General features: G+C 39.0%; 1 protein-coding gene across 1 annotated transcript; it reads right to left on the bottom strand.

The window, feature by feature from the left end:
- On the bottom strand, positions 1-17,916 carry fshr (follicle stimulating hormone receptor). Its single transcript, XM_015962932.3, has 14 exons — positions 17,532-17,916; positions 12,912-12,983; positions 12,318-12,392; positions 12,049-12,123; positions 11,893-11,967; positions 9,984-10,058; positions 9,498-9,578; positions 7,869-7,937; positions 7,709-7,783; positions 6,239-6,427; positions 5,889-6,106; positions 5,620-5,801; positions 5,345-5,536; positions 1-1,326 (listed from the first exon to the last, which is right to left on the bottom strand). Exons 1-14 carry the CDS (start codon positions 17,708-17,710, stop codon positions 793-795), a joined length of 2,091 nt encoding a protein of 696 aa, XP_015818418.3. The 5' UTR covers positions 17,711-17,916; the 3' UTR covers positions 1-792.
- Between the last annotated feature and the right edge of the window lie 2,345 nt (positions 17,917-20,261).

The raw sequence follows: 20,261 nt of genomic DNA, 5'->3' as shown, positions 1-20,261 counted from the left end.
GACACACTAAACATTTATTTTGTATAAAACAAACATATTTCAAACATGATTACATAACCCTCATTTAGAGAAGTAAAAGAAACCAATAGGCTGGAGAAGATAAGAAGAGCTTGCAGGCAGAGTGTATGAGGAGGTTAAAAATCAGCAGTTCTCTGCAGTGTTCTTTTTTAATAAATATCACTCAATGATTACATTAAATATTGAGATAATGTTGCATTTTTGATGTGCACCCACAAAGTTCCACATGTAAATCTTTAATCCAACAGTTTCTGCTTGCAGCATTATCTCTAGACACCAGATTTTTTACATAAAACAGACGATGAAGTCACCAGTTTACTACTTCCACTTTTCTACTTTAAACAGTCATTTCAATGGAAACTCCACCCATCTGATAGTGTAATCAACCTGGAACAACAACAACTGAATTTAGGCCAGCTAGGCAACCCAGATTTACTAATTATCTGTGGTTGTTGCATGTTGGTTGAATTTTTACTGTTCAAACACCTTTTAAGTGTTTTTTGTAGTGAATTGGCCTAAAAAGTAGACTGTTTCCCAAATTTGCTGTTAGAGCTTACAGATTTAAATGATCACAAATAATGTAAGCAAATTATAGTTAGGCATTGAAAATAGAAAGAAGACCAAAAATCATGAGTGGTGAGGTTAGACATGATTTAGCCACCCGTTTACATGTCCCAATGCATTTTGAACTGACAACTTCTGCAAACACGATTAGTGAAGTTTAATGGGACTTCTCAGCAATCCATTAAAAGTCTTTAGATACCTTAGCGACAGTCAGAACTCTTGTTTCCCATCTAAGATCAGCGTATTGGCCAAGGAGTACATCACCCGACTGCTCTTTGGAGAGGTCCATGTTGGCTGCTGACACGAGGAAGTCTCTGTTCGGTAAATTTGCGCCTGAGTCTTAAACAAACCAAAGCGAGCTGCAAGAAGAAAAAAGTCTCGTCTGAAGGTGCGGGTAAAGAAACCATACAGGAAAGGGTTGGAGCACGAGTTGATGGGATAAAAAAAGACCAAAAGGAGTTTCGAGTCTGAGACGGTGATGAGGGGGAGCTTCAGGGCAGCCGAGATGGCGAAGAATGAGATCGGAACCATGCAGACAAAATCAGTGAAGATGAGGATGGCCATGCGTTGAGCCACTCGGGTGTCAGCGTGGGCTGGTGCCGATGAAGGCTTGCGGTAAGTCAAGTAGATGCTGAGGTAGCAGCCACACACGCAGACGAAGGCCAGGATGTTGAGGAGAAGGAGAGAAACCACGTAGACCTGGGACACTAAAGACTCCACATCCATTGGAAGGCAGATACTCACCTGGAAAGAGACACGTGATCTATAAATACAATGAATTTCACATTGTTTACATGTGTGAGGCTATGTATAGAGGCAAAGGTGTCGAGAAATATAGTACAAATACTTTGTTACTTTCTTGAAGTGAAAATGTGTATTTTCCCTGGCGATAGGGGGCAGTACATAATGTTCGAGTAAGACCTTACCAACGGATGGCCATTAGGGTCAAAAATCCCTGAGAGCGCAACTTCCAGCAAAATAACAAGCATATTAGACTCCCTTTCATCACTGGCAATGAGCGAAGAGGTAAATGTGTAAAACAACAGTTATGAATGGCTAAAGTTTTGTAGCCATTTGTTAAGAATCAGTAAATACAATTCATCCTCAGGGGCTTCCGTACAAGGAAACATGGCATCTAATATGGCGTCACCCAGAGACTAAGATCCGCGCCAATGTATTTTAGACCCGATTATTATGGTTATATCTCTGCAAACAGTCAACATCACATGGACGTGCAGATCATGTCTATATTGAGTCAGTTGGTCCAGACCACGTCTGTAGGACGTCCAAACTAGGTTTTTGCACAGTGGGATGTTACGAAGCCATCAATTTTTTTTCAACAACTGGACATCATTTAATTCATTTTCAACATTTTGATAGATATTTCCAGAGATTAGTGGTAAAATTATATATATTTAATTAAATAATATATATAATTGATTAAAGTGGAAATTTTGGGTATACCTCAGTGACTTTTCATTTTTACTCCTTACACTTTCACAAAATTATCTATACTTTCTACTCCTTGTGTTTTAAAAATGATACTTATATTTCATTTTGGGTCTTTAGTGTTAAAAAACACAAATATCCATATTAACGGTAGCATCCAGTTAGACTGAATTCGACTGCAGTCGAAAATTAACTTTAAACCTATCATTCTGACACTTTATTGGTTTGTACGTGATCCATCACACACACAAACCATGTCACCGTCCCACCAAGGCATTTATTAATCTTTGACAGAAATAACATATATTATATAAAGACAACTATACAACGGTATTCGGTACTAGGCTGCCAGTTTTCTCCTTCAGTTTTGTCACCTGTGGCCTTCACAGACTCTTGCAGCTGCCGGATGTACATTCCAGCAAACATCGATGATAAGCCCGCCTTTAAACTTTTACTTTGTGCACCATTAAAATTCTTATAGACGACTAGTAAAACCCCACAAAACACGTGTGCCCCACATGTTGTTCTTTAATGTATTTGGATAGCACTAAAATGGATCAGTGTCCAAAGGGCACACAACATTTTCAACATTACAATTTTTATATAACATTATAGTCATTATGGCCATTGCTAAAAAATATTTATTTTCTTGGCAGGCATGGCTTAGCTTTTGTCATTATTAGCTTTTTCTAATGTATACTTTGTCTTTTATGCTTTAAGTAATTTTGAAACCAGTACATTTAAAATTTTAATCAAGTAAAAATCTTTAATGGATACTTCTACCTCTACAAAAAATTTTTTTTAACTCCAGTATCTATATTTCTACTTGAGTAATGAATGTGAATACATTTGACACCTCTGTATACATGCTATCAAAGGAATACTGAATGGGAAAAGTAATAGTTAGGGACCATAGACATGACCTCCAGTATAGACTAATTACAGACTAAAATAAATCGAAGCACCCTCTCAACCTTGAGAGAACAAAAAAAACAAAAACAGTGTTCACCTGTTTTACACAATGAGTATCTAAATGAGTGTTTATTTTCTCGCCTTTAGAAGAACGAGTGTCAGTCATTTTCATTGTTTTTGTTCAATTTCAATCAGTATATCTCTTCTTTTTTAGTCTCTTTTTATCAGTTTTGAGTTTAGTTTTTAATTTTAATGTTTTTTAATGTTTAGTCTATTTTGACTCATTCGGACACGCAAATGTGGCTCCTTGCCACGAGTTTAATCCCATCTCATGAACATATGTTTAAAATGTTGATTTTTAAACATCACCAAACAGTTGACACAAATATTTAATATTGCTTTTGTGATTTAGCCCTGCTTTGAGTAAGACTTTTAGAATGTATGCTCAAAGTAAGTGCACACCTGAAAACACTTTATTGGTAACACTTTACAATAAGGGTATCTGAATTAACATTACTCAGTGAATTATTAATCATTAATAAACTATTAAATAAAGTATTAACAATTGTTTACTATCAATGTTCATGTTACGTAATGTATTACTAAGCAGACAACCCCTGGCCCTTTGCCCTAACCTTAAAGAGACAATGTGTAGTTTTTATCGTTAATCTCTGGAAACATCCATCGAAATGTTGTTGAAAATGAATTAAATGAGGCCCAGTTGTTGAAAAGTATTAGCGGCTTCGTGTCATATAGCCATAAAAATCCAGTCTAAAATACATGGGAGCGAGTCTTAAAGCTGGGGTACACCGGAGACAGATGCGCCACGCCGCGGAAGTGCCACGGCTTTGGGAAGTCACATGATCACAGAGGACTCACCGCACTACTCCACACCACTGAGCACTTCTTGGAAAGTCGCACGATCGTCAAAACATCATGCGGGACTTGAGAACAGGAAGCGGAAAGTGACTCTCTTGTTTCTACGTGATCAGACTTGCCGTCGTGTTTTGAGAGACTCAAATTCATTAAGTACTCTATTTATTATGTTTTAAGATCAATAGTACTTTAAAGTTACCGATACTGCAATTGGGTTTGTGCCGTAAAGCCGTTCTGCTTCATAATGTCTGTTGTAAAGTGCTCCACAATGTTGTAAACAGCTGCTGCACTTGAAATAGAACTGGAAATCTGCAATGTTTAATTATGCATAAAAATGCACTAAGTAACATTAGTAAATGAACCCTTATTGTAAACTGTTACCATTTTATTTAAAATAAACCAGCCCATGGTAGACTGTGATTTATTTTTTGTCAATCAGGAACATTATATTTCATTTTTGGATTTTGGGTTGAAAACAAAACAATGCAATTGTCTAAGAAGAATATGAAGTTCATTTGTAACCTTTTACATTTCAAAAATGTTCTTGTTTTGACATGCCTTCCTAATGACTTCTATCCTGTCCTAGGGGTAAACTGCCATCCCCGTTGGTGGGTGAATGTGAGAGTGAATATGAATAATGGAAAGCTCTTTGAGTGCCTAGAAAAGCGCTTTATATAAATCTATTAATATTAAACTTGTTTGTGATGTTTAAAAAAACCTACGTTGGTGAAAATGTCAAAATAAGAGTAAAACACACTTGCAGTGTCTGATATTGTCAAAAACTATGCAGGAATCCAACAATTTTCCTAACAACTTCTTTTCCAACACTGATACTGAAGCAGCTTCCTGCTTGGGCAGCCAAGCTCACACAGCAGCAGGGTCTGTGTTTTATACCTTCATGTGACTGTTCAATCAAGTAAAACATGAAGTTTAATTAGTTTAGTTTTTAGTTTTAAACCAACCAGTGAATACTACAAATAAAAAAAAAATCCATTGATTCTTATCCGAAAAAGACCTGATGAGTCATTTTTAATGCAGTCTATGCTGCTTATACTCTCGTAAGCTTTATTCTCAGCTGTGGCGAAGTGCTGATCTAAATCGGTGTCTGCCAACTTCAGGATGAGTGATCTTTTAGTTTTCTATCATCTGAAATGGCAAAAACGTTCAAAACACACAACAGGACATGAGAATGGAAAACTGGTTAGAGCAAACACGGATATAGTTTGCAGCACTACAGCCTGCACATGTTTTTAGCGAGCCCTGCTGAGTGACTGACTCTTTTGACAAGCCATCCTGCTGCGCTTTTGATCTGAAGCGGAGAAATAAATGCAATGTTTCCTGACTCAGGGTGTAATCATGTTAAAACGTAGTGATCTCAGGAAAAAAGAATAATAGTGTTTATAGACCTTTATTTCATAACCAAGCCCCACTTAAACAAGACCACCAGATTCAATGTGTATAATAGTAATAATAGTAGTAATAATAATAATAATAATAATAATAATAATAATAATAATCTACGTACTTTGCTGTAACTGCTGACCCCAACTGTGGGCAGCAATGCTGCCATCAGCGAGAAGATCCATCCTGCTGTCATGATGATGCAGGCGTGCCTCATGCGGAGTTTCCGGTCGAGCCGCAGAGCATGTGTGATGGTGTGCCAGCGCTCTACAGTGATGGCCGTTAATGTGAACACTGACAGCTCACTGGCAAACACCTGCAAATCATTCTGGTTAAATCTCTGACATTGATGAGTGTCGTCATTAATGTGTGCTGTCAACCCCATGTGTGCACGCAGACCGTGAAAAATCCCGCAGCATTGCAGCCGAGGCCGGTTTGCCAGTCGATGGCATGGTTGTAGTACCGGCCATGGGTGAAAATGTCCACGGTTGCTATGACTACCAGGTAGATGCCCATGCAGATGTCAGCAAAGGCCAAGTGGCACATGAGAAAACGGGGAACAGTCAACTTGGAGCGGCTGCCTATTTACAGTGCATGGGAGAAAGAAAACTTTGTAACACTTCATGAAAATTCCAGAGTGTGAATCCTCTGACTTGTGAACATTTTACCTAACAACACGAGGAGGACCACTGCATTGCCCAGCAGAGCAAGGACAGAGATGATCCAGATGAGGATCCGCAGGAGGACAGGAGACATGATGTCCTCACACGGGTTAAATTTGTCTGGTGTCGGGCTGCAGGTGATGGAGGTGTTGGAGCAGTAATCCCTTTCAAAGCCAGGGTTGTACTTCACATCAGGGTGGTCACAGAGGTAGTGGCGCTTAGATCTAACACACAACAACACACAAGTGTGGCCCTTGTGAACAAAACGGCAGATTTAAAATCGAGCAACTAACTTATATTATATAACCTTGCAGCAACTAGACAAGTTATGACTTAGCTACTTCCCCTGTCTGTACCTGTTTCTGTGCACGTGTATGAAGGCACAACAGTGTGATGGGTATGTCAGTTTGGCCTCCTGCAGCTGGGTAAAGTGCTGCACAGGAGGAAGCTTTTTCAGCTGGTACGCAGACTCAGCCACCAGCTTCTTCAGACCTCCAAGGACTCTGGAATCTGGCAGAGAGCTGATGGAGGTCTGAGAAATGTCCCTGCAAAGGACACACACACACACACACACACACACACACACACACACACACACACACACACACACACACACACACACACACACACACACACACACACACACACACACACACAAGGTGAACCAAATAGGACAGCAACTTTTTTTTTTTGGTTTGGATATTCTTTCCAGTGATTTCACCTAAAATCCCCGTTGTAACATTTTCTGACAACATATGCATCACTTTTCCTGGGTCTGTCATCTGGTCTCCTCCCAGTGATCTGGGCCTGGTAAAGATCTCGAGAGGGGGAACCAAGAACATTCCTGATCAGATGCTCAAACCACCTCACCTGTTGAGGCAAAGGGGCAGCGACTACGCTCTGAGCTCCTCCCAGATCTCATCGACTGCGTCTGGCCACCATAAGAAGCTAATTGAAGCCACTTTTATCTGGGTCTTAAAGTCATGAGTTAAATCTAATGACCATAGAGTGAGGAATGAAATGATGACTGCACAGTTAACTGAGACCTTTACTTTTTTTCAGATTCATCTTCATCCAAAACCTGGAGCAACACCCTCACAATAAAGAACGTTGATCCAACCTTCACTTATGAACTAGACACCAAGAAACTGAAACTCGTCCATTTGAAGCAGAAACTCACCTTGTTTGGAAAAAATGCCACCCTTGCCCCACCCCCACCCCCGACAGTCTTTAACCATGGCCTTAGATTTGGAAAGCCATCTCTCATCACAGCCACTTCCCTCTTGGCTGTAAACCATCCCGGTGCACACAGAAGGCCATAGCTTAAAGACACCCTCCTCCATCAGGACCTCTAACAGACACAGCGCTACCTGGGAGTCCGACCTAAGCTCAGAACAAACCTGACTTGGTGACAGTATTGTGGACTCTCACAAGTGACCCCAGCACACCATACGCCCACAGAAAGACTTCGGGACATGGCAGAGAACGTTATAATTTTAGTTGATGAAATGTGAATAAGCATCTTTCTTTGGACACCTGATTTCAGAGTTTTGGTAACAAGCCAGATAATTGCTAAACTAAATATAAATAAAAAAATAAAAGAAACTTTTATTTGTTTTAAAAGTTGATACTGTTTGATTGCCGAGTTAACTAATGTTAAAAATCTTTTAGTTTGATTACAGCTTCAACAAAAAAAGAGAAAGGTTGAGCAAATAAAAGTCATTAAAAATGTATTGTCTGATCTCCCTCTGCATTTGAGATTGTTTTCTTATTCTTGAGTTTAACAGGTGATGATGAGGAGGATGAATCATATTAGAGATGCTTACAGAAACACCAACCCACTAGAACCCACAAAGGCGTCTGGACTGATGTGAGTAAGCTGTTTGTTTCCTCTCAGCAGCCTGAAGGGAGAGTGGAAAGAGTTAAATTATATAAGAATAAATACCTGAAAGCTCATGTTTGGAATTGTGCGTGCCTGTGACTCACAATCTGTGCATCTTTGTTCTGTTGAAGGCGTCATTTGCCACCTCCTTGATGCCATTTCTGGCGAGCCGTCTGTCATCAGTGAGAGAAACCAAAAAGGACGGTCACGTACATCAGAACGGTTCCAACAGAAAACTTCTCTGAGCCGCCGCCAAATTTAGTGTTTGCACTTCTTTTTGTTCCCACAAGCCAAAGCTGTGCAAACACACAGGCTATTTGTCAACCAATGAGTGAATTACTACTGTCTTTGTCAGTTGCTCTTTCTGTTTCTCAGTTTTTCTTCTTTCTAACAGATGGGATGATAAAATCGTTGGCGAGATTTTGAAACAACCAATCCCATGGATGCAGACAGCGCCCCGCTCATCCCACCGCAGGGCAACAAACGCAAAGCAGACGAGACACAAAGCAAACAAAAAACATGCAGACATGATTTATGGTGGTTTTGTACACCCACCTACACACTACCGGTGTTTTGCACAATTTTACATGATTTTAAATCTTTTTATGGCAGTTGTTCATCATGTCTGGATTTGTGGATGTGTTCTTTTCATTTTTATTTCTGTTCTTGTTTTTTTCTTTTCAAAACAAATTTTTTTCTATTTTTGGTCACATTCTAAACCGTTTGCACCTTTTGTTCTGCCTCTTTTCAAGGTTTGTGCAGCTTGAAGGCTACTGAAGGACTGTGTGATCATGTTTTACATTAATGTGGATGTTGTAAACAAACAAGCAAACAAACAAACAAACAAACAAACAAACAAACAAACAAACAAACAAACAAACAAACACAAAAGAACCCCCTCCACACACATTTGGCAGGAAATGAAGAAATGTCAGGTTCTCAAAGATTATTCAGTTAAAACAAAAAAACAAGTCAGAAACTTGGTTTGTGCAGAATCTCATGGTGTCATTATCACACTATTTATTTATTTATTTATTTATTTATTGTCTACATTTCATTAATATGAGTGCTGGAGTTGAAAAGGTAAAATTTGCTCCCTGTTTCTGCTAATCACAACTTTTATCCCAATTGTTATTATTATTGTTAATAACAACAACAACAACAACAACAACAATAATAATAATAATAATAATAATAATAATAATAATAATAATAATAATAATAACATTTGTGCTTCTAATCTGTTTAACCAATGTAAATGCATCATGATTTTTTAGGTTTAGATTTAATAGCAAAAACCAGACGGATGACAAAGTACAATATTTATATTTTTCATGCCTTTTGCCACATTGATGCTGCAAGAAAAAAAGTTTCAAACATGCATGCAAACAGAAATTGAGCCTTGCTTTTCTAAAATAAAAGTATTTTTAGTCGTCAGTATGACATGGGACTCGTGGAGGAATTTTTAATGATTATTTTTGTAAGTATCTTAATGCATTTAACCATCTAAAGTATTACTAACTCCAGTTTGTAATGCAATTCAAGAAATGTGCATCCCTGAGATTTACACCCCCTCCCAAAAATATAAAGAACAAGTCAAGACATATTCATGAATAAATCATAATGCTTCTGTCAAAAAAATTTGTGATATCTCAGATGCCTGAGACAGAACAAAGTAAAACCCTTTTCACAGACAATCTGAATGTTTTATAAGAAGAAGATTAATTTCTTACATTTCTTTGATTGTTTCAGTGCAGAGGCCTCTGAAGGCGTTGGCAGGAACTGTTTCAATGTAAATGTTGTCTTCCATGTTACTGTAAAACACAGAGTTAAAAACATAAAGAAAAAGTAGAAAGAAGAGAAATAAGTAATTTTTGATCGAAAAACAGCAGAGACATTTATTCTTATGGGGCCAAAATATAAAAATGTGTCTCCCATCCACAATGAAACTTACTTTCCTATTGAAGTCAAGCTGTCAGATAAAAGATAGTTTGAATATAGATTTTCAGAAACCGAACGCGATAGAGATTCATCCTTTATGCTGTAGATAAGCTGCTCTCTGAGGAGCCCTCTATATGTGAACGTTTTGTCTGCGTTCTTCTATGTTTGACACGTGATGTCCTCGGGGTCCTTTTAATTCTGTGTCCGTGTGGGAGCTTCGGTTTGTGGGCGCCTTTCTGAGCTGGTGGTTTATTTCTATCATGAGCTCTGACACCTACAGCTGAAAGTCTCGGGCTGCAGAGCCAATCTTGGAGAAGTCTGGAAGAGTTCTCAGGCCGTTGTTGGAGAAAGTCCTAGAAAAAAAAAAAGACTTAAGCAGCAAAAATAGCTTCGGTCACATGGTAACTTCAGGAAACCTCACGCTGTTTGATGAATCCCAAGTCAGTGTAGTATCTCTGTAGCAAATCAGCTGTGGGAATGTTTGACTGAATTAAATGATATTAGAGATAAATTTAGTTTGTCTGTGTGTTGATGTAAAAATATTAGCCGATCCTTACAATGTACTCAGATTACACTCAACATCTGATGAATTATTGTTGATACTTTTTAGGACCCTGTTGAAATGGTTAAAAACACAACAGAAGGTGATGTTGGATTTCTATTTACGAGTCACAAACTTCTCAAAGATCACCAAACTGGTTGGTTTATTTCTTTGGCACTAAAAATATTTGTAGAGAATTTATTGGGAACTCACCCGCTATGCCAAAACCTTTTACTTGGAACAACACAAATCAATAAATAAAGGTTGATCAGATGTTTTATCCAGCCTCAAAACAAGTTTTAAATCTATGTATAAAAAATGAACTATAGCCTGTTGCCTGTGAATCTGATCCAAAGTAAGAAGAACTTGTAAAATTGATCAAGTTTATGTTTTTTAGCATCAGAAATATGAACAATATGTTTGAAAAACTAGAATCTATTTACAGTTCATAGATTAAAGCAGATAAAGTGGGCAAAAAGTGATTTGTCATCATCAGAAATATATTACTCTGTAGAGATTTCCCATGTTTAGTCCAGATTTTCTGATGAGTCTGTATGGAGTTAATACTTTTTATAAATGAAGTCTCTGAGTGAGCAGACATCTATTGACTTTCTATTGGGAAGAGAACTTTCATGTCACAGTGCAAATGCAAAACTCTGAGCATCATATCTTGTATGTCCCCACCGTGTTTCAAGATGGCGCTTGACTATGGAGAGTCGATTGCAGTTAATGGATATAAAAATATAAAATTTCAAGCCTATAGGAATATTTAGAATATACTGTTGTGATAAATACTAATACAAAAGGTCAAATTTGTGAACGGATACACATAATTTGATAGTAAACAAGTAAAAATATTACACACTGCACTTTTAAGTACAGTAATTATGCACTTGTACTTTGTTACATTAGAAAACTGTTAAAACACGGAGATATTTGATCAAGTATTTAGTCATCTAAATTTGTAATATCAAGTCATAACTTAACTTTATAGATATTTTGAAAAAAAAAAAGTTGAACTAAGAGGCTCAATTTGCTCTTTTTGCCCCCTGAAAGACTTCAGCACTGAGGGGTGACAAATTGTGGAATAATTTAAGCTTTTAATTATAGTAAAACTTCCAACACATTTAAATTAGCTTTCAGACGTGTTGGGTTTGGAAAACCAGCTTCCAGAGAGTGATTTATTTCTTGTTGCCACTCTGGTGTCCTTGTTTAAACAAATAGTTTAAAAATATATTTAGTCGCCACACTGCGTTCGGTTTATGTGTCCCATTTCTCACAAATTGGGCCAAGCACAACAGGAGTGACGACGGCATCCCTGAGGGGTTTCAGCCGTGCGCTGAATCTTATAAATGGTTATTTGGAGCTTGTTTCTAAAGATAAAATCTATCACATTGTTTGGACGGCACCAGCGTTACAAGGATGGGCGAGTAATGCCATGGGGAAGAAACAGACCACTCTTTTGTTTTTACAGTTGTTGATGAGTGACCCTTGATTTGCCATTAGTAGGAGGGGTTCAGGCTGATGAAATAATCCTGGATCTGGTAGTTTGGGTCAACAGAAGTAGGCCTGTCAACCATAACCTATTTAGAACTCACCACTGGCTGGAAAAACCAGAAAATATTCATCGCTGCAGCACTACTCACAAACGTCGGAGGTTCATGGTGTTGGCGAAAGCATCCGGATGAATGGATCTCAGGTTTTTTGACAATGAAATGGTTCTGAAAGAAACACATTCAGTCACACATTTAATAACAGTTGCAGGGTTTCACGGCTGCCTCTATCCCGCCAGATGGACTTACATCTCCGTGAGCTCTGGGAGGTTGGCGAAAACAAAAGCTCCAATATTCACTAAAGCAGCGTTTTCAAACACGTAACTGCAGCAAACAGAGGACACATTTAAGATTCATTTACACCTTTTATTGGACATGTTTAGTCTTTCATCATCTGCCATGAGGCCTCTCAGAATCTTCAGCTCTACTTGTTCCGAGACGGAGACTAAACACACACACACATGCCAGTGTTTGGGGAAAAAAAGAGCAACACTGCTTTTGAAAATGCGTCTACTCACACGCTGGTGAGCCGAGGGAGATCGGCAAAGGCGAACGAATCAAAACTTTGCAACTTGGAGTTCTGAAGTATGGAACTAAAATAACATGAAAACAGAGTTCATAAATGTTTAATGTCTTATTCAAGCTTCAGTGGAAAACTAGGCAAGAGATTTTAGTAATTTTGCAAAATGAGAATTTTAACAAAGAGATTGGCGTTGCAGCTTGCGGTCAAATTAAGACTAAATATGCATTTAATGGAAACATTTTCATCTGAAACTTTGGTATTTGTGCTAAATTAGATTGTCCAAAATAAAATATTTGGGTGGCTTTTCGAGTTTGAAAATGCGAAAAGGCCTTTTTTCATTAATTGATGACTTTTAGAGGTTTAATAGTTTCCAAAAATATAAAAAAGCATATTATTTGCCAAAAGCGAAAAGAAAATTACTGACATAAACTAACATGTAAAATGAATGAACAAAAATAATACATAGCTAATGCAAACAAATGTTCTGTTTTTTTTTCATAAACAGGATTTTTGCTTATCTTAAAAGATCATATTTCCAAATCAAATCAATTCAAATCAAATCAAAAACACAAAGCAGAACGACACTTACAGTATTCTGAGATGCTGGAGGTGCTTAAGGGCGTGAGGAGGAATCTCTTCTATCTGTGTGTGATTTATTTCCCTGTTCATGAAGAAACAGATTAATTCTCAGAAATGCCCCAAACACAGGGATGCACATAGTAGAGAACTAATGACTTATAATATTTGTGTGGAAATGGATGCAGCAGTTTCACATTTTCATCTTTCTGAATGATAAACGAGGCCAGGGGTTTCTTTTCATGCAGGAAATGAACTATTTTGTGCTGGGAACGTGCATGAAACATCCAGAATATTTCTGCTTCTGCCTTTTGTAGATCGCTGCATTCTTATTAATTTCCCAACTGTTCCTGAGCCTTGACCTTTGAGCGGAGCGGAACAGACGAGAACACACACGTCGCCACCTGGGAGTTCACTTTACATCTGCTGGAATTAACCGCCCTGTCGCTGCCTGTAAGTGTGTACCCTTACCCTGATTGTGTTTAGATAAATTGTTTATGTTCATTCTGTTGCTTCAGGTAATTTCCCCTAAGCTACAATTCTTCTTACTTCTCAAGGTCTTGAGCTCCATTATAGGAATGTTTCTCTGGTAATCTTTAGCTCTGTGCATCAGTATGCATGTGGGGAGAAAGTAATCCTTGAAACTTTTGATTGACAAGCTACTGCAGTCCCAACTCTCCTCACCCTAGAGGATGTAGGTGCGCAAAATTCACTTTAATACATCTTCTGTCTGTCTTACAGAACACATTTCACACAAAAATGAGCTTTACCGATAAACTTTTTCTAATTTCTGTTACTTAACGAGGTCAAATTATTAAATTTCTGTTAGCAAAATAACTCATTGATCCACTAGATGCTTTCTACTGAAACTCAGGAACGCATCATTGCACTAGAATCCACCTTTTGAGTCAGCCGTATTCCAAATGGCTGCCACAGCAAGCGGAAATGACCACAACAAGCCTGTCAGAGTCGTTCAAAGATAGAATAAATTCAGCCATAATGGTTACATGTTTTTGGATTGTTTTGACAAGCAAATAAAGCACATTTTAGTCCTTCTATCTTATTGAAGCTGTAAATATGTCATGAGCTTAGTTAGTTCAGTTGAGTTCATCTCAGCTCCACATTTGTGCATTTTGCACACCTGCTTCTTTTCATTTTGGTTCCTGGATTTTTACTTTGAAATTACCCTGCCTGCCTAGAAAAATACAAATCTAGTAGAAATTCTAAAAGAGCATGTGTGTGTGTGTGTGTGTGTGTGTGTGCTACAAAAATACCCTAACTTTTCAAAACTCACTTGATGATTACATTATATCACAAATTGTATTGGTCCAAAAGGCAAGGCAGCTTTATTTGTATAGCACATTTCATACACAGAGGCAACTCAGTGTGCTTTCCATTAACAGGAATAGCACAAGCATTAAAATCAGTGCAACAGCACAATTGAAATACACAAATAAATTTAGACCAAATTAAATACACAGATTAATTTCAGATGCAGCACCAATCCGCCTATCGATCACACGCTCCAGTTTTCCCTCACTCATGAACAAGACCCCGAGATACTTAAACTCCTCCACTTGGGGCAGGACCTCATCCCTGACCCGGGGAAGGCATTCTACCCTTTTCCGAATCAAGACCATGGTCTCAGATTTAGAGGAGCTGATTCTCATCCCAGCTGCTTCACACTCGGCTGCAAAGCGCTCCAGCGAAAGCTAAAGATCACGTTCTGATGAAGCCAACAGGACCACATTATCAGCAAAAAGCAAAGACCTGATCCTCAAGCCACCAAACGGATGCCCTCCACACCTTGGCTGCACCTAGAAATCCTGTCCATAAAGGTTATGAACAGAATCGGTGACAAAGGGCAGCCTTGGCGGAGTCCAACTCTCACTGGGAACGAGCCAGACTTACTGCCAGCAATGCGGACCAAGCTCTGACAGGATCCCCCTAAGGGTATAGAGCTGGTCCAGTGTTCCACAGTCAGGACGAAAACCACATTGCTCCTCCTGAATCTGAGGTTCAACAATCCGACGGACCCTCCTCTCCAGAACCCCTGAATAGACCTTACCAGGAAGGATCAGGAGTGTGATCCCCCTGTAGTTGGGACACACCCTGCAGTCCCCCTTTTTAAATAAGGGAACCACCACCCAGGTCTGCCAGTCCAGTGGGACTGCCCCCGATGTCCACGTGATATTGCAGAGCTGCGTCAGCCAACACAGCCCTACAACATCCAGAGCCTTAAGGAACTCCGGGCGGATCTCATCCACCCCTGGAGCCTTGCCACAGAGGAGCTTTTTAACCACCTTAGTGACATCAGCACCAGAGATTTGAGAGGCCAACCCAAAGTTTCCAGACTGTGCTTCCTCACTGGAAGACGTGTCGGTGGAATTGAGGAGGTCTTCGAAGTATTCTGGCCACCGATCCACAACGTCCTGAGTAGAGGTCAGCAGCACACTGCCCCCACTATAGATAGTGTTGGTAGTGCACTGCCCCCCCCCCCCCACCACACCTCTCAAGGTCTCACTGTCATTGCCCACATGAGCGTTAAAGTACCCCAGCAAAAAAAGGGAAAGTCAGCGGAAGGAGCGTTTTCCAGCCCCCCCCTCCAAGGTCTCCAAAAAGGGTGGGTAGTCTGAACTGTAGTTTGGTGCATAAGCACCAGCCAACTGTTTCCTAAGGATCTGAGAGCCCTGTTTAGTGTAAACTGAAAGGAGATCCAACATATACTTTTAGTCCCATGCCATTGAGGGATTTATAAAGTAGTAGAAGCACTTCGAAATCAATTCTGTAGATTTAAGAACAGGAGTGATGTGCTCGGTTCTCTTGGTTCTTATTTAGACTCTAGCAGCAGCATTCTGAATAAGCTGCAGTTGCTAAGAAAATTAATTTAATTTTCCTTTCATCATTGATGTTGACTATTGTAATGGTCTAAATATTGGGGTGAGTTAGGATTGTATTTCACAATTACAGTTGGTTCAGAAGATTAAAAATTAAGATTAAAGGTTCATAGTCATCACACACAGACTGGTGTGGTGAAAATTGTCCAATTGCTGACTGGCACTGACAGGTCTGACCACATCTCCTCGATGGTGGCTTTGCTTCACTTGGTTTCAGTCGTTTTTAGAATTTGTTTTAAGATTCTTGTGCTGATTTAAAAATCTGGATATGATTAGACATTAAAGGTTCAATTATTATAATATTTAGTTTTGGTTTTAAGATTAACTAATGTTTTGCAGCAACTTTATTGTTCTATAGGTCATTTGGTTTTGTTTAAACAGTTGGCTCTCTTCTTTGTTTTTAGCCAGCAAAGCTGTTTTTGAGCATCAGAAGTAATTTACACAGATTTTCTACTGCCTGTTTCATTTTTTCACCTTCAGTCCTCTTTTGGTCTTTTTTCTTTCACAAATGACATCTGAGATCTAAATTTTTACAGAAAACAGGAAGTCATGAAATACCTTTCTGGTTAAGGTTTTTGTGTTCATTTAAATGACAAAATGAGAAAACTGTGTCAGCACTGCATGAAAGTGGCCAATTATGGCTGTTTCATGGGGATTTTTTAAATCTTAAAGGCCACTTTTGGACACAGGTGTAAAGATGCAGACAATGCATCTCTTCCCCTCTATCTTCACCTTTTCTTCTCATTTTTGCTTATTTCCTGAATGACCACTGAAAGGTACAGATGCAATAAAGCAACTGTGAGTTTGTAAATCTGAAAGCAAACAACTCAGCCAAACACAGATATCAAACCTAGATTATCTTTTTTTTACAAGAAAAAAAAACCCCCGCTAGTTGTTTTTAACTTGGGCTGCAAAGATGCGGAGGAAGAGTTGACGTGCTTGGCATGTGATTTGGTAGATGTTTAATAAAACCAGCAGCAGGAAGTTAAGTGCAAGATTTAGCCAAGAGAAGATGAGCGAGGATTAGATGGGATTCTGTAAACATAGCAAAACCTCTGAATACTTATTAGCGTAAGAGGATGGCAAATAGACAATACTTTTATGAAATCTAATCTCTTTAAAGGCTTCCGATTTAGCTGGTATCTCACTATGAGGATGTAAAAGCAGCTGAAACTTAATGCTGAGCCTTAAAATCATCTATATATGTGAAAACCTGCAGTTATAACATGATAATGAATCTACAAGATGACAAATTATTGTTGGGAAATGTATTGTGTAACAATGATAAGAAACTTGGGTTTCAATGAACTTGACTCACTCAATGCAAAAATGCAATGCAAAAACCTCTGAAATCAATGATTACTGATTCAGAAATCCTTAGTGCATCTAAAGTTTGGATGCCAAAAAGATGCATGTTTAGATTTGTAAAATGCAAAAAATAGAAAAATGTGTTGACCCATAATGCATGAAAAGAAAGGAAAAGCTAGCTGCACATCAACGAGTTTGATATTAGAGGCTTTAGCAGGGAAAAGGAGTAATTATGAGTTAAATAAGTGAGTCACAAAAGTTATTTTAATGCTACAAAAGATATTTCATACAGAATAAAACAGGATCAAGATTGCGCTTGAGTATCAGAATATGGCATCAGATTTCTGCAGCAACGTTAGGCTACATTTACCCATCAGATGAGCTCCAGATCCTTATTTACATCCGTGTGTTGCTCTGTGTGTACTTACAGTATGTGGGTGCTGTTGGGAATGTCGGAGGGAATGGTTTTGGCATTGTGTCCCAGATAAAAAGGATGGTTTGGTTCAGGGATCCTGGATCTTTGTCCACGTTTAGGGTCCATTTCAGAGCCAGGCTCAGATGCTGCAGCCACGTTCAGCAGCAGCGTGACCAGAATCATTCCTACCATCCTAACAGGCTGTCCAAAACTTTTCAAAAATCCTATTTTTCTTCTTCTCTTTTGCCCTTCTCAGAATTTTCAGCCCACGTGTGTGGGGCCTTTACTAGAATTAACACTCCAGTTTAATGGGAAAGCCTTGGCTAGATTGTTGGTCTACCGAATCCAGTACCAGGTTAGAGGAATCAGAAATGTGAGGCGTTTTAGAGTTTCCATCTAGATGTGGTCAATGGGGGGCGTGTGAAAAGTTTCAAGGGTGTATGAGGATGTAGGAGGTCTCTTCTTGACTTGTGTGTGTGTGTGTGTGTGTGTGTGTGTGTGCGCGCGCGCGTGCTGTCCACAGATCACCACTGCCAGGATTGAACAAATTGCCCTGATGCTCTTATCTGTCCACAAATGTTAGTTGCTCTGTTACTTTAAAAAGATTTACACCAGGAAGCAATTGGAGTTCAGTCCCTGAATTCAGTGAAATTGCACGATTTAGTCTCTTTTTGTTTCTTATCTGGACCACTGTTTCACCAACGCCCCCACATTTGCTCTTTAAAGCCTTGAATAAATGTTTTACAGAAAACTGATGTAAAGCAGCAAAAAAACAAACAAAAACTAATAAATAAATAAATAAATGTTATTAACCATATCCATGCTTTCGTTCTTTTTTAAACACAGAAACAGTTTTGTTTACCTGTTTGTAGCTACGGTTTCGCCGACGGCTGCCGGCTTCTTCAGGCTGACGCTGATGGTGGCGCGTCACTTCCTTCTCCGTTTATCTGCGGGCAGCAGAGGACGTTGTCGCCCTCTACTGCCCGCTCTCCCCTCTCCGACGATGCAGTCCCATGCGTGGTCCAGCGTGTAAACTCCGACGTCCCTGTTCATGGTCCCACATCCACGTCTCCTTATCTCGATTGCTTCCTTGATCCATCTTTTGTATTTTTGTTGTTCAGTGGTTATGATCCGTGTGCTGTCCCAGTCCATTATATGGTTTTCTCTAAAGCAATGATCTGTTACGGCTGACTTTTTTTATTGTACTTTCTGCTTCTTCTTTTGCTGCTCTTGTGTGTTTACGATTTGCCTCTTTCTCGCACTCCGTTCTGTGTTCTATTGTCCGTGTGTTGAGTTGGCGTCCGGTTTCTCCTATGTATGTTTTATTGCATATTTTGCATGGGATTTCGTAGATGACTCCACATTTTTGTCCAGCTGATATTTTGTCTTTTGGGTGTACTAGTCTGTTTTTAACTGTTGTGTATGGCTTTGTTGGTGTGTTTATGTTGTGTTTTTTCATTGTTGCTCTTATTTTTTCCGTTATGCCTCTGATGTATGGTAGGGTTATCACTGGTTTTGGTTCTTGTCTTTCTGGGTTTCTGGTTCTTTTTTTGGGTTGTTCTTTGCTTTCTGTTTTTGTTTGTTGTTTTCCTTTGTTTATTGCCCATGTCGGGTATCTGCAGGTCTTTAAAGCGTGTTGTATGTGTTTGTCCTCTTGATTACAGTCTCTCTCTTCTGTTATTATGTTTGCTCGGTGATATAATGTTCTGATTACTGACATTTTGTGTATGGTAGGGTGTTCTGATGTCCATAATAGATATTGGTCTGTGTGTGTTGGTTTCCTGTATGTGTTTATGTTTAGGGTCCCGTCGGTCTGTCTGGTGATTTTCATGTCCATAAATGCTATGCTGCCTTCTGTTTCTAACTCATAAGTGAATTTTATGTTGCCCGTGTCGTCAATATTGTTTAAGTGTTGTGTTAGTGTTTCTGTTTGACCTTTTGGTATGATTTCCAGTATGTCGTCTACGTAGCGTTTCCATAGTTTTATTTTGCAGTTTGGGGGGGGCGGTGGCTATGGCTTTTTGTTCCAGGTCTTCCATGAAAAACTCGCACAGGGTGGCTGATAACGGGTTACCCATGGCGAAGCCTTCCAGTTGTTTGTATATTGTGTTGTCGTATGTGAAGTAAGTGGAGTTAGCTACCAGTCCTATCAGTTGTGCTATGTCATCTGCTGTGAGGTTTGTCCTTTTATGTAAAGTTTTGTCTTGTCTGATTCTGTTAACTACTATGTCTATGGTTTTTTGGGTTGGTGTTTTTGTGAACAGAGATGTGACGTCATGTGAGATGAGTATGTCGTTGTCTTCTATTGTAATTTCCTTTAGTTCTTTTGCCAGTTCTATGCTATTTTCGCAGTGTTGGTCTGTATTTCCTAATAACGGGCTGATGATTCTGCTGATATCTTTTGCCATGTTGTATGTTGGTGTACCTATGCTGTCAACTATTGGTCTAAGTGGGGTGTTAAAAAAGAACGAAAGCATGGATTTACAAAGACACAGCAAGAACACACCTAAGATGTTATTAACCATATATGTTATGTAAAAATTTGTATAATAAGGTTTATATTCAGGGAGAGTTGTTCCAACCTGAGATCAGTTTCTCACATTCACAGGGAGATCATGCAAACTTCTTAATAATAAAACTCCACATTTTATCCTGAAAACAGCAAATTAAACTGTTTTTCAATGAATATAGAGTATTTATGTATTATTAAAGGTACAACACAGAAATATGTTTCTGCTCTTCA

Source organism: Nothobranchius furzeri, chromosome 16 (genome assembly GCF_043380555.1).
Source record: "Nothobranchius furzeri strain GRZ-AD chromosome 16, NfurGRZ-RIMD1, whole genome shotgun sequence".
NCBI classification, from domain to species: Eukaryota; Metazoa; Chordata; class Actinopteri; order Cyprinodontiformes; family Nothobranchiidae; genus Nothobranchius; species Nothobranchius furzeri.
This window is presented reverse-complemented; position numbering and strand designations above follow the sequence as displayed.

What these genes read in the sequence shown, in the direction of transcription:
- fshr (XM_015962932.3), bottom strand. Translation starts at nt 17,710, where the DNA reads ATGGTAGGAATGATTCTGGTCACGCTGCTGCTGAACGTGGCTGCAGCA. An exon ending in TCTAGTGGGTTGGTGTTTCT is followed by an intron (nt 6,428 to 7,708) that starts GTAAGCATCTCT and finishes TGTCCTTTGCAG; the next exon opens with GGACATTTCTCAGACCTCCA. An exon ending in GGGTCAGCAGTTACAGCAAA is followed by an intron (nt 1,327 to 5,344) that starts GTACGTAGATTA and finishes GTCTCTTTCCAG; the next exon opens with GTGAGTATCTGCCTTCCAAT.